This window comes from Sipha flava, unplaced genomic scaffold (assembly GCF_003268045.1).
Source record: "Sipha flava isolate LNK unplaced genomic scaffold, YSA_version1 88_pilon_pilon, whole genome shotgun sequence".
Classification (NCBI taxonomy): Eukaryota; Metazoa; Arthropoda; class Insecta; order Hemiptera; family Aphididae; genus Sipha; species Sipha flava.
The window spans coordinates 711,336-725,629 of NW_020273630.1; the positions used below are offsets into that span (position 1 = coordinate 711,336).

The following is a 14,294-nucleotide window of genomic DNA, read 5'->3' on the forward strand; positions in this document are numbered from 1 at the left end:
GATTTCTTACCAACTGCATTTATTATAGTATTGTTATCTATTCCCATCAGATTTGTATTCTTAATGGCCATCAGCATAAAAGACTCAAGTCTTCAAGGTTGAAAATGACATTTCACAAGCCACTTAGGTAATGGGGAGGGTTAAAATGTATTAATATGCTATAATTAATGTAGGGTAAACATTTGCAAATAAATTATATTTAACTAATATAATATAACAACATATTACACAATTTTTACAAGATTTATTACAATGTTTCATAACATCCATAATCTCTAGGTCTTCATTTTCAGAGTCACTTATATAGACTCTTCATCATCAACAGATTTTTTTTTACAAAATCAAAAGTTCACACGTTAAATGCGATTTAATGTGAATTACAATTTAAGGCTAACAATTTTTTTTTATATTATATAAAATAATCTCAAAATCTATCCTAAAATTCCTAATCTATCAATTCATCTTGTGTATCCCATTCAACTACAGTATCAGCTCATTTTTAAATTAAAAATGATCCCTACCATATATAGAATGTTTTACATGTTACAGTGATAAGTGGGGGGGGGCTTCACCTTTAACTGAATACTAACTCTATCAACCTTTTATAAAAAAAAACCTTTTTACGAAAAATTGACAAACTGCGAGCGACTAACCGATGATTTCACGTAATAAAATAATATATAGATTAATTTAAATCCCTTAGACAAAGTAAATTATGTTGTATTTCTCAATTGGACATATTTGTCAAGTTAACTGCACATTTTATATTTCCTTATGCACAATTAGTGTTCTACTGCACCTTACAATAAAGCCTGCATACAGTAAATACTTATTCATTTTATAAATATATTTATGGTACACAATATTGTTTCCTAGGCACTTATAGTTAAATCTAGAAAAATACTAAGCCTCAAAATTATATAAATTAAAAATGATTAATCCACTTACTTTCAGAATTTGGATCTCCGACTAACAATTGACGATCTTTGCTATCAGTCACCTCAGTAGGTGTACTTTTGCGAAAAATGAATATAACCGATTACATTTTTCAGCACATTTTGCAAGTAATTTCTTGTTTTTTTTTTCTTTCTGCCCTACTTTCCTTTTTTTGTCCATAATTTAACATTACCGTATGACCAATAATTAAAAACTTAAATGTTCATTAAAAAGCTAAGTATAAAAACTTGAAAAACGCAATTGGACGACACACTCATCACTAGTGCACAAACATTGATAAGTATAATACTTGGCAATCATAGTCTTAATCATAACACATCTGCATGTGAAGATTTGTTTGGGTTTATTACAGATAATATTTATAAAAATAACAATAACCAATGGACCAATATTACAATATGATATATAATTTAGATTTAATATTAGATATGTGTCTTCGGTTCGCTCGCTACACATTATTTGATATTAATATGGCCTATACTTTATCATATTCATACGGGACTATTAAAATGTAACACAATTGTATTAATAATTTACCAAGTACAATAATTTCATAGTTTCAAAGTTTTGATACAAAAATATTGTTGACGCATTTACCAATTTTGTAAATAAAATCTAATATTAAAATAACCAGGCTACAAGGCCATAATATGGTCCAGTCCATCTGGAAATTTCCCAATTCCAGACCGGCCACTTCGCCTCTGAATACACATACATTATGTATTGATCCCGAAAGCGATGACTGTACGAGAACGTCGTGAATAACGTGCAATACGTGTTTATACATTTACGCATAGATCCGCATAGGTAAAAATATTAATAATCGACGGAGGAGAAATGTATATTATTATACGTCGCAGCAGTATTGTACACTGTACGTGAACGGCAGTTCGTATGACAATATCGTGCAAATCTAACGGCTTTTCGCCAAAAAAACGGGTTGGTTTCACGCGAGAACAGAAATTGAGAGGATATCCCGACTAGTGCATCCCAAAAAGTACTTTTTTTTAATGTTGTAAACATGTCCACAAAAAGGTATCGCCCGAGTGCGTCCAAGTTCATTTAGAGTTACCCAATGTGCACCACGAAGAGTTGAACTGGCTTACACCTCAAAAATGTTTTTTTCATTTATTCGATATTTATAGTAAAATTATATTATCTCGTTTATTTAACTTACACCGAATAATTGTAGGTGAGTGTCTTAGTATTTTTTTATGGTCATATAAATTACATTGTTATTTTTTATGTTGTGGTTTATGTTTAAAAGTCATAATTTTTACAAAATCTATCCTTAATATTTGGTTATTTTTAAATTTATTAATATTTTCTTCGATGACTGCAATTTTGTTATTAGTTATTCCTTTTTTCTTCATAGTTGTTTTTGTGGCTGTTTTGATTGCAATTTGTACCTACGGCGCAAAACGTCAAGCCCGTTAAGCCGGTGTTAACTCGAGCGTATATTATTAATCTTCACACGTTATTACCCCGGACGGAATTGGATCTAACGAGTCACATCTTTTACCATCAAATGCCATTGATCGTTTGACACCTTCAATAGTATTTGGATTGATGTTTTTTGTTTTTGTTTTTTTTTTACATAATTCGTAAACATTTTCTTCGGAATCAACGCAATCCGCGTGGAGGAAACGCATTTTCCCCTGACTTTATCTTAATTTATTCTGTTTAATTTCTTTGAAATATTGAAAATTAATACACAAAAATCATTATGCGCTGTATCACAATATGACAACGATTTTAGCGCGTTAATTACTGCGAATTATAAATGTTGAAGAAAAAAAAATTTTAGAACATTGAATTTCGTTCCGACAATTTAACCAATTTAACAATTTAGTTTATTCAATACCGTCTTTTACTGGTGATTACAGTTTGACTGCTAAAGTACAGTTGTCATACGAATTACATGAATCATCTCATACGAATTTTATCTATAAATTTATGAATCACATTTATCAATATTTGTATTTTTAAAAACCCAATTGGACATACCCTAGGATGACACATCACATGCGTGTACGATAATAAATCAAACAATTCGTTTATAAGAGGAAATGTTAATATTGTAAATTAATGGAAATTAGGCAGATTAACTAAACCTAGCGACGGGAAATAACAGTGAAAAAATGAGTGCCGAATTATTAAAATATTGAACTGTGCTCTGTTATTATTCTTCTATCGAAATGAGACACACGATATTGTGTTATAATAAATCACGATCCGAAATGTTATAAATCTTATTGCAACTAAATTAGTACAATACACATTTAACTATTTAAAACCCGATTTATACACTGCTTACGTACAATAAAATGAGGTATAAATACAATGTCAAACACGAACCGGTTTGCACAATACCGTATCTTAACATAGAATGTAGGTAATACATTTGTTTGAAAATATTACAGTTTATCATTAAAACGTGTAAACAAACGAGCACGTGGACAAAAAAATAAATTACAAGAGAACAAAATAATTCACCTGAAATAAAGAAGTATTGCATGCGTATTGTTATGGATGGTACGCATCACACAGGTGCATATTTTATGAAGTCAGTAAAAGCACTTGACGATAATTTTAAAATTTAAGTCGACAAGTAGTTTTAATTTAACGCTTCACGTATGTGCGACGTTCTACATTATAATCTTATACATTATGCAAAATATAACAGTTTCTTTAGAAATCATAATATTACTATTGCTGTTGTGGTCGTCGTCGAAGCTCACGAAAATATAATAATAATATTGTGCCTCTCGTAGCGTAGTTACGATGACGCGTACTCCCACGTCGTCTCGAGACTGCACTATTGTGGCTAACGTATGTACTACAAACAATAAATTATAATATTGCGCGAGTACGATGTTATAACGATGCGACGTGTTTAACGTGCAAATCCTCTTGGTCCTTACCTTTTGCGATTAAGAACCAAATAATAATAATAATAATGATAATAATTCCTACGCAACCTATTTGCGCAACGGAAAGAAAAACAGAAATTATGAGCTGGTAACAATACTCCTCGTTTGTTATGTATTTTTATGGTTTGCGTAAACTATTTTTAATTGACCGTCACCGCTGATTGATATCTGTATGAACGATGGCGGTATTCTTTATATTTTGTTTTTTTCTACGCGCGCGCGTGTAGAACAACGAAATCGTGGCCGTATACAACAAGGGCATAATAACTAATCGCGCTAGCGCGATTACCGCGGTGCACGAGTAGTGATGGACGTGTAACGATTTTTTAAGTGCGCCTAAGTAAAAAAGCTCGCAAGAGATTTGAAGGAAAAATAAAAAATAAATACTCCGTCGGCCGGAACGAGGCCACCGGGTACATTAAAACGGCGACGACGGTTTGGTGACTCGACGGACATGTATTGTACCACGTGTGCGCGCACACACATGCGTGCGCGCAATTTCGACGACTCACCTTGTCGACCGACCTAACCATAAGGTGGTGGTGAAAATAAAATGTTTTATGCGAACGTGCGAGCACATTTGTCGGCTCCTGTATAAAAAAAAACCCATACATATATATATTTATAAACGCTTAAATAATATATATATTGGACAATATATTTATATATTATAATACATGTATACGTGATATACTGCTGTTGCTGCTGCCAGACTGTCGCCATTTTGACCTTACCCCGTCGATAAAACTCGAAGTACGTGAAATTGCTCTCCCCTTCCCCTTTGTCCTATCGGTTTCAAGCAAAACAAAAATAATTGTGAATGCGATTTTAGAATTTGTAAATCTCCAGGAAACTCATAAAATAAAAATAAAAATGGGGGGAGCCAATTTCAGGCACCTCAAAAACCATATTTTTCCTATAAACATTTTGAAAATAATTTTTCTTCAACGATATATGTGCAAAAAATTGGATTGGATTTATAATGGGTTCAAAAAATTAATTAATTATGGGATAGCAAAAATATTATTTAAAATATATTCAAAATAAAAATTAATTAATTTAAGGGTCGGCGGAAATAGCGTAAAATTGTTTTGGGTTTACATTTTTCGCGGAATAACGTGAAAATATTTTATAAAAATTACTTGAAAATTTCATAAATTTAAATTTGATATAACTTTTAAACCACTAAGAACATGCATTTCAAATAATATTTATAATAAATTAATAATAGGTATATTTTTTTTTATTTGTTACTTATTCTTTATTGTTAATGTATTTGTTATTGTAATTATTCTGGAACGGATTCCGATAACGGTAACATTATGTATAGTGTACAACGACTGGTCCCGTACCACGCCCGTTTTGTAGACACGTGATTTGTCCATAAATTATAATAATATGATTTAATATATAATAATAGTTGATAAAACAATCAAGAACGATAAGAAACAACGTATAGATGGAAAAACTATCACTATGAAAACAGTATACTCGTATTACAAACAAAATATAGGTATATAATATAACTTTATATGTTATTAAAAAAAAACGTAATTAATTTCGTTAACCTGTATGAAAAACGGCAATAAGACGAGAATAATAAGAAAAAAACACGACCAAAGATATTTGTAGTGTGCCTGTAATAGAGTTGTCGTTTTAAATTGATACGTGTAGTTGGTATAAGCTCTCAGTACAGTCAGTATACGCAGCTTTGGCATTATAATAATATTATAATCCATGAAATATAAAGAACATACTGTACATCATCCGCATTCTTATCCTGCAGCCGCGAATCTTCGTTTAAACCTATGCTTAGGGTTAGATTTCGGTACTTTCTGATCTAAGGTGAAACAGACAATTTTCCTCTCATTAGTTAACAGTAGTGTATAGACACCTTAGCCGGTGATTGATCCCTTTCACCCATGAGTCGTGTCTCGTTTAAAGCGAATTAATAATTGCAATTTAAGCTATCGGTCATTCGACCACATAAAATGTTTACATATGTTGACTTTCCTCTGCATACTATTAATCAGGATACGCATCTACTATTAATTCATCACAACTCAACATTTTATAAAATATTACTATAATTTTTTTATCCCTGATTTAAATAATACATTAAAAAACAAAATTAAACATTTTTATACAAAAATCAACACATTTTTATATTATTTTTATAAATGAATAATTTTACTGTTTTCAAAACTAATTAATTTAATATTTTATTAAAATGTAAAGAATAAATAAAATAGCTTTCTGTTGATAGTAAACCTAAGTTATCAAAGTTCTATGTAAACAAAAAAAAATTTCACACAAAATCCGAGGTGCTTTAATAACAGCGCCTATCGTGCCTATTAGTGAATTAGTCCCTGAACCGAATAATATCAAACTGGTAGCCGGTGCACAATAAAGGTGTATTGAAAATATATGGTCAAAGCCATTTGAACCGGGTAAATGATACCGGGGCAGGAGTAGACTTTCGTTTATTTTAAGATTATTAATGTTCGCGTACTGCATTTCGCGGGGGCTCGAGAATTATTCGTATCACTACAATAATAGTATTATCATAAAAATCGTTCGTATTTATTGTCTCGTAGGTGTTGGTGCGTTTTTACGAAGTACGTGTTAACAATTACGTAATACCGATTGGCTTTACAACAGAAAACCACAATGCAGTTAGAGAGGTACGTATTAATGTAGTTTTTTTCTCTATGCGTAGAAATCGAGTAAGTAAAAAATAAACTGTGGTTTATTGCACCACCAAATAACTTAAGAGGACACCATACTCGCATGCATTTTCACTGTCTTGCCAACAGTAAGCTCAATTGATTTTTTTTGTTTTAAGGATTTGGCAAATGTTGTTGATCAAATTTAGAACTTCAATTTAAATATTTGTATCCTTATAGATACGATTGCTATACTAACATTTTTTACATATTTTGTAACTGTATCTATATAAGTAAAATAAAATCTGTGCACATTCGACTTTTTTTTTTAAATCTTCTTACTAAATATCGGAAATTGAAAAATTAAATGTATACAAGGGAGAGGTGCTATGGGAGCTGAAGCCCTAGCTGTTAAATTTTAGGCATTTAGTATATTTCATAGATTACCTACTTTTTTTTAGATTACTTCATTGCACTCATTAAATTAAAGAGGAGCAATATAATACATCTACGAGTAGCATTTATTATATTGCTTATTGACATTCAAGAGTGATTAATATTCGTGATTATTTATATAGTTCTTAATAGTCCTAACCTAGAAACATAAAAACAGTGAATTGATTAAATTAATTTGCCAAAAAAACTGTGATTTTTTTTCTAATTACTAAACATTTTACACTCTTGCCTATGTTATTATATAATTTATGTAATTAAAGGTAATCTTATTATTAAAGTTCTTTATTTTTATTTTATATTATGCATGTATAATCATTATTTTATTCGCATTCAAATTTTAAGGTTAAAACCTATGATATAAAAATGTAATTGAAAAATAATTATTTCGTTCAGCCCCTTCCCCCTTTTTATTTCTAAATTTGCGCCCGAAGGTATATATGAATAAATATATTAGCTGTAACATTATAATACCAATCTCTGTGTTTACTTGTAATGGAACTATTATATCTTAATTTATTCTTCTAACAATACAAATCTAAACATTCATACGTACAATGCACCAAAATTAATTTGGTTAGTAAATTGTTTGACTAAGATAATTAATATTAAATGTGTCTATAGAATATATTATACCCTCGTTAACAATACACCTCAAACCCGAATGCTCATTTAAATTCTGGTTGTATTCGGTATAAATGGATAATTTAAAAATACCCTAATACGGTTCTATGAGCCTAGTATAATATTTAGGTCTGAATATATTTTTATAGGGCGTCATTCATAACCGCACACTTATATATCTTATCCCACATATTTTCGTCAAATGAAACCGTTCAATACCGCACAAATTTATATATATATATATATATCAATTATATATACATTTATCTAAAATAACATGAGTGCACCTCGTGACCGAGCTCGCTCGCTCGGACAGTTAAAAACGAAAATATATCCCCAATTTGCTATGTAACATCACTTCAAGTAGGTCCTAGGATAAAAAAAAGATTTTGTGTGGGACTCATACGAAACGGGCAACGTGAATTGTACATGCAAATATGTTTACTGTGAAGCCACATGATTTAATTAGTAACTACCGATTTGCCGTATGGTTAAATGACATATAACACAAGTATGTTCATCTGATCAAAACAGCTGTTTGATTTATTTCGTTATTATAGAATTTTGTTGTACATCAAAAGTTGTTCGCTCCAATCAGCCATGTGAAATAATCTATTTCGCCATTACATTATTAATTACTTAACGTAGTTTATGTTCAGTTGTATATATATCGCGTGTACTGTACACTATAAAGGGATAGCTTAAGGTCGTAGACGAAAGGACCTTTTACCGACTATTTCTTATGGTTTAGTTGATTTGATACAGCGACACTAATTGTATTTAAAATCATTTGAATTGAAATCAAATCAATAAAAATCTATCATATCACTACTCGACGCGAGGTGTTCGCTCGTGAATTGTATTACGTACGTCGACTGATGTTTATGACGATTATTCCGTAACCGTATTACGGTCCATGGTCCTAGAACAAAAATGATACATTTTTCACGTGTCTATTGCAGCCACAACACCGTCTTACGTGCTCGCATATTACGATGTGGGTACAATGCTAACAGCAATAATATTTACAACGTACAGCTATGTGTGGTCAACCCGTCTTCGTCGATTTATGCCATTTGCGTCCTTATGTCGTTATTATTTATTAAAAGTATTACGGACATGGCAAGTAGTTCTACGAAATGAAAGATAAAAAAAAAAAAAAAAAAAAATAAAAAAATGATAAATAAATAAAAATCGCGTATGATTTATATTCCAAATAGCTCTTCGCTAAACTGAAGACATGGTTAATTGTTATACTATATTTACGCGCAATAATACGACTGGTGTACACGTGTATTGTGTTAATCCTTTTGTGTTTATTTGATTCCGGTTGTATATTTAAAACACACACGCGCACAGTTGTATATATCTAATGTATATATAAGTATAGATATACGATGAATAGTCATCTGTATACAAGAAAACGTATTACAGACCTATACGTTCATATAAACTTTAATAATATTATATTTGCGTTATAATTATACTTGTTATCTGTGGCACGTTCAATACGAGGAAATATTATACTGCGACTTACAAATGATTTTGTCGTCGTGGGTGTTCAATTAAAATTCGTGAGGTAACATTTTTTCTCTCGAAATTAAGTAATCGGATTTTAAGATAACGTCTTACCGAACAGTACAGGGCCGGATTTAGGGGAGGGCTGAGTGGGCTGCAGCCCACGGGCCCCCACTAATTCGGGGCCCCCACAATTTTATGATATTTAAATTAGAATACAGAAAAAAATATTTTAATTATATTTTCACGTGTTTAATTGAATGATATAAAACTTAATTTGGAGTATTTGGACGTTTGAAATTTAATTTTCTTTTAACTAATAATACATATGAATTTGTGTGTATTGACAATGAACAGTGGTTTAGAATATAGATAAGATATTATGTCTTTTTTTTTTGCGTCCGTAATCGGTGTGCACCGTTGACAGTAATAATATTAGAAAATGCGTTTCTAAATATAAACGTGTTATATAAACAATTCTATTATTCGGGGAATTATGAGATAAGTTTTCGGTAATATCATAAGATACAAATCACATACTATTCGTCACTATAAATATATATATATATATATATAATATCGACACATTTTGTTCGTTATTCGTCATTAATCGATATTCATCATTATCATTGGTGACGTCTGACGTGTTACAACAAGGGTATAATATACTTCACAAACGTTGTATTTGATTTTTGTATATTCTGAGTTCTGACTAGAATACTAGATAGACTATAGACTATAGTTGTTCCATTTATTCTTGTTTATAAGCATTTTTCAAACAGTGATTTGTATAATAATATTTTACAAATTATAAAATGGAAGATCGTCATAAATTAAAGCGAGTTTATATGAGTGGTGCAGATAAACGAAAATTAGCTAAAGAAAAAGAAAAAAAAAATAATGAAATAATTTCAAAAACAAGGCGAATGACTGATTTTATCATAACACAGCCAAACACGACTTCTGAGGTAAGTTCAAAAATTTTCAAATACTGTACAAAGAATTAATATAACATGATAATATAAATAATTGGTGAGTGTAATCGAATAAAATTTAATATTATTAAGATCTACAGTCATGGTCGTGCGCAGAACATTTTCACTGGTGTTGCGTAATTATTCCAAAGCTATATACCGATTAGTAATAATAACCACTATGTATAATATAGGATCCCAGATTATTCCAGTAATTCATATTATTGTTCTTTCATTCCTTTTCCTATTATTGCGTTTGTTATTATTAATGTAAAAATAAGATATAATTATTGACGACTTTAGTATAATATATTAAATTCAAAAATGTAATAATAATTGAAAATTAAACACATTACCTAATATAATAAATAAAAATTGGATAAAATGTCTTATCAATATAATTTCAATTAGATACATATTTAACAATTTTTTCATTCGATTTCAGTCATATCAAACTGCTTCACCAGTAATTGTAACTGAAAACCCTTCACCACAAATCCTAAATGTTGAAGAAACAAATGAAGGTTTAAATTTAGATATAGGATTATGGCCTGAAAATATGACAGGATTAATAGATTACTGGGTAAAAGTAGGCAGTTCAAATGTACAAAATTGTTCTCAAGAATTATTTATACAAAAATCAAAAAAACAGTTTGATGTAAAATTTACTCGTAAATGTAATAAGTCATTGTTTGAGCGAAAAACTACCAACGGAGAAATAGTTAAGCGTTCATGGTTATGTTTTTCGCCATTCAACGGTAGTATTTTTTGTTTTGTTTGTAAATTAATGTCCAAAACACGCAGTCAATTTACTCACGGTGGTTTTTGTGACTGGAAACATGCAGATAATCGATTAATAAGTCATGAAACTTCCAAAGATCATTTAAATTCTGTGATTAATTTAGCTGTTCGTTCAAAAGAATTAAATCGTATTGACAATGAACTTATCAAACAAAGTGAAGAGGTAAAGAGTTATTGGCGTAATATAATCAAGAGACTGATAAGTGTTATAACATTTATATGTGAACGAGGTTTGGCATTACGTGGTACAAATGAAATTGTTGGATCGCCTAAAAATGGCATCTATCTTGGAATTCTGGAGCTGTTAGCTGAGTATGATAATTTTCTTAAACAGCATATTGAAAAACATGCAAATCGTGGAAGTGGGCACACTAATTATTTATCTTCTACAATCTGTGAAGAATTAATAGAAATAATGGGAAATAATGTTTTAAATGAAATAATTGTTAGTGTAAAACTATCTAAATATTTTTCAATTTCATTAGATTCGACACCCGATGAAGGTCATATAGATCAATTAACATTAGTTTTTAGATATATTGAAAGAGATACACCAGTGGAAAGATTTTTAGTATTTATGCCAAACCAAGGTCATAAAGCTCAAGATATGTATGATGGTTTAATAAGCTTTTTAAATAAGTATAACTTAAATATAAAAAATTGTAGAGGCCAATCATACGATAACGCTTCTGCAATGAGTGGGAAATACAATGGACTCCAATCAAAAGTTCTGGAAATTAATAAGCACGCTTTTTGGATTCCATGTGCCACACATTCTTTAAATTTGGTAGGAAAAGCAGCAGCCGAGTGTTGTACTGCTGCTGTTGAATTTTTTGATTTCTTAGAGCAGTTATATGTATTTTTTACGGCATCAACAAAACGTTATGAACTAATGGTTATAGCTCTAAGTTTAGAAAATACCAAAACCCGTATTCATGTACCACAACGAGTTAATACTACACGTTGGTCATGTAGATCTGATGCAACAAAAGCCCTTATGCTAGGCTATAAACAATTTAAAAGTACTCTAATTAAAATAGCTGATGACTTAGAACAAACAACAAAAACGCGCTGTGATGCAAATTGTTTATACAACCAATTGTGTACACTTGAAATTGGAATTTACACAGTCTTTTGGAATAATATCCTTGAAAGAGTAGACAGCACTAATAAATTACTGCAAGATCCGACTTTAGACCTTAACACTGCAGTTTCTGCTATTAGGTCTTTAAAGAATTTTGTTCAATCTAAACGTGATAAGTTTGATGAATATGAAAAACAAGGAGCAAACATTTCGGAAACAACAGACTATTTGAAACATCGTAAACGGCAAAGGAATATCCGTTTAAATCCAATAGATTTTCATGAAACACCCGAAGTAGATTTAACTTCTTCTCAGAAATTCAAAATTCAAAATTTTTTACCTGTTATAGATACATTTATTTCTAACTTGGACAAACGGTTGTCTGCTTATGAATTGGTATACCAACGATTTGGCTTTCTTCGAAAATTAGACCAATTAAGTAATGAAGAAATTGAAAATGAAGCAACTAAACTTGTCAAAATTTACGAAGATGATATCGATGAACACTTTGGAAACGAACTTATCCAGTTTAAAGAATTTTATAAACATTTTAAAGATGAAAACAGTGAATTTCATAATATTAGTCAAGAACATTTGATGTATAAAATATTAATTAATAAGGAGGTAAAAGATTGTTTTCCAAACGTTGAAATAGTTCTTCGCATTTATCTTGTTCTTATGATTACAAACAGTAGTAGTGAAAGATCATTCTCTAATTTAAAACACATAAAAAATAGATTGCGTACTTCTATGGACGGAGACAGACTCAATCATCTTGCGAGAATGAGCTCTGAGTCTGATATTTTAAGAAAACTAGATTTTCAAAATGTTATTGATAATTTTGTGCAAATGAAATCAAGAAGAGTTCCAGGCATTTAAGTTTAATAACTTGACATTTTTTTGTATTACTCAATATTTAATTAAACGCACTTACATAATTTAAGCGATACGCATTTCTTATAAAGCAAATATATAATATGATGATATTTCTTATGCTTTTTTTTTCTATTTTATTGTTTATATGGTTATATTTTATTATTAAATAAAAATTTAATCATAACTAATTTTCAATATGATTTTATGTATAATTTTATTTAATAAGTCTTGTTCAGATTGTATTTTTTCTAAATGATAAAAAAAAAAAAAAAATTTTAAAAGTCAAAAAATATGTGTTTTTGTTAAGTAAATGGGGCCCCCACACTAAATTCCGCCCAAGGGCCACCACATACCTAAATCCGGCCCTGGAACAGTATTTTCTATATAAAACTGTACAATGATAATAACAAGATCCTTATACTTATCCTTATTCTTTAAGTATCTAATACACGTTCTAAGAGTATATTGAAATAAACTAGGAACAACTTTAACATTAAATAAAATCCATATCATATATGCAGCTTAAAATCGTATTGTCGTTTTTAAACATATGCAACCGACTACCTGTCAATCATTTGGCATTAATTCTTTTTTTTTCTTACGATAAAGTTATGATATTCTACTATGTGATTGTGATACAACAGTTGAAAATTTTTAAAAAACGATTCGTCTCGAGAGTTGGTAGTTTGAATATAAAATGGCAAACACTACTCGAACAGAAAAATATACATACCTACGTTGGAATACACATGTGAGGAAATAGAAAGTTGTATGAAAAATATTAATGTTTTTGAACGTTCGCAAGATAACAGTTGCAGTTAAATATCTTTTTAATACTACCACGTTTTATGATACATTTCTTAGAAGCTAATTTATAAGTTTAATTTCGTCAGATTACTGTCAATCATTCTTATTCATAATAAATATTCATCTTATCTCGAAATTCTTATCGTCATTTCAAACCTAGAAAAGTTTTATTATACACATTGCTATTGTGTGAACTACACGGGTGGTGTTTTTTTATTTATAATCTTATAAATTATTAGATTATTTTTTTGTAGATCTGCACTTTGATATTTTAAAGAAATAACCTACGATTCGATGGTATTGAGTATAACATTTGATTTGTAATACGTTCACATATTTTTTTTATTTATCGTGTAATGGTAGGGCGTTTATTTTTCCTGATATTCTTTTTATGAATTTAATACTCCCACATCCCGCACAGGCTATTTATATTATGTTACTAATTCTACTGTCATCGACACTACAATGCAACCTATGACAATTGATTTTTATAAACTTATCATCGGGATTTTATTGCTATTATTATAATAATTATAGTCAACAGTTTTTAAAAATGTCCAATTAATTTCAATTTAGTCGGTAGTTTTAATAGTTTAAACTC

General features: G+C 29.9%; 1 protein-coding gene across 1 annotated transcript; it reads left to right on the top strand.

Annotated features, from left to right (window-relative positions):
• The first annotated feature begins 9,714 nt into the window (after positions 1 to 9,714).
• LOC112693545 (zinc finger MYM-type protein 1-like) lies at positions 9,715 to 12,949 on the top strand. Its single transcript, XM_025568656.1, has 2 exons — positions 9,715 to 10,119; positions 10,571 to 12,949. Exons 1-2 carry the CDS (start codon positions 9,967 to 9,969, stop codon positions 12,887 to 12,889), a joined length of 2,472 nt encoding a protein of 823 aa, XP_025424441.1. The 5' UTR covers positions 9,715 to 9,966; the 3' UTR covers positions 12,890 to 12,949.
• The last annotated feature ends 1,345 nt before the right edge of the window (positions 12,950 to 14,294 follow it).

Bases quoted from the DNA above. Each gene is read 5' to 3' on its own strand.
- LOC112693545 (XM_025568656.1), top strand. From the start codon at position 9,967: ATGGAAGATCGTCATAAATTAAAGCGAGTTTATATGAGTGGTGCAGAT. The intron at 10,120-10,570 runs GTAAGTTCAAAA...ATTCGATTTCAG, and splicing joins AGCCAAACACGACTTCTGAG to TCATATCAAACTGCTTCACC.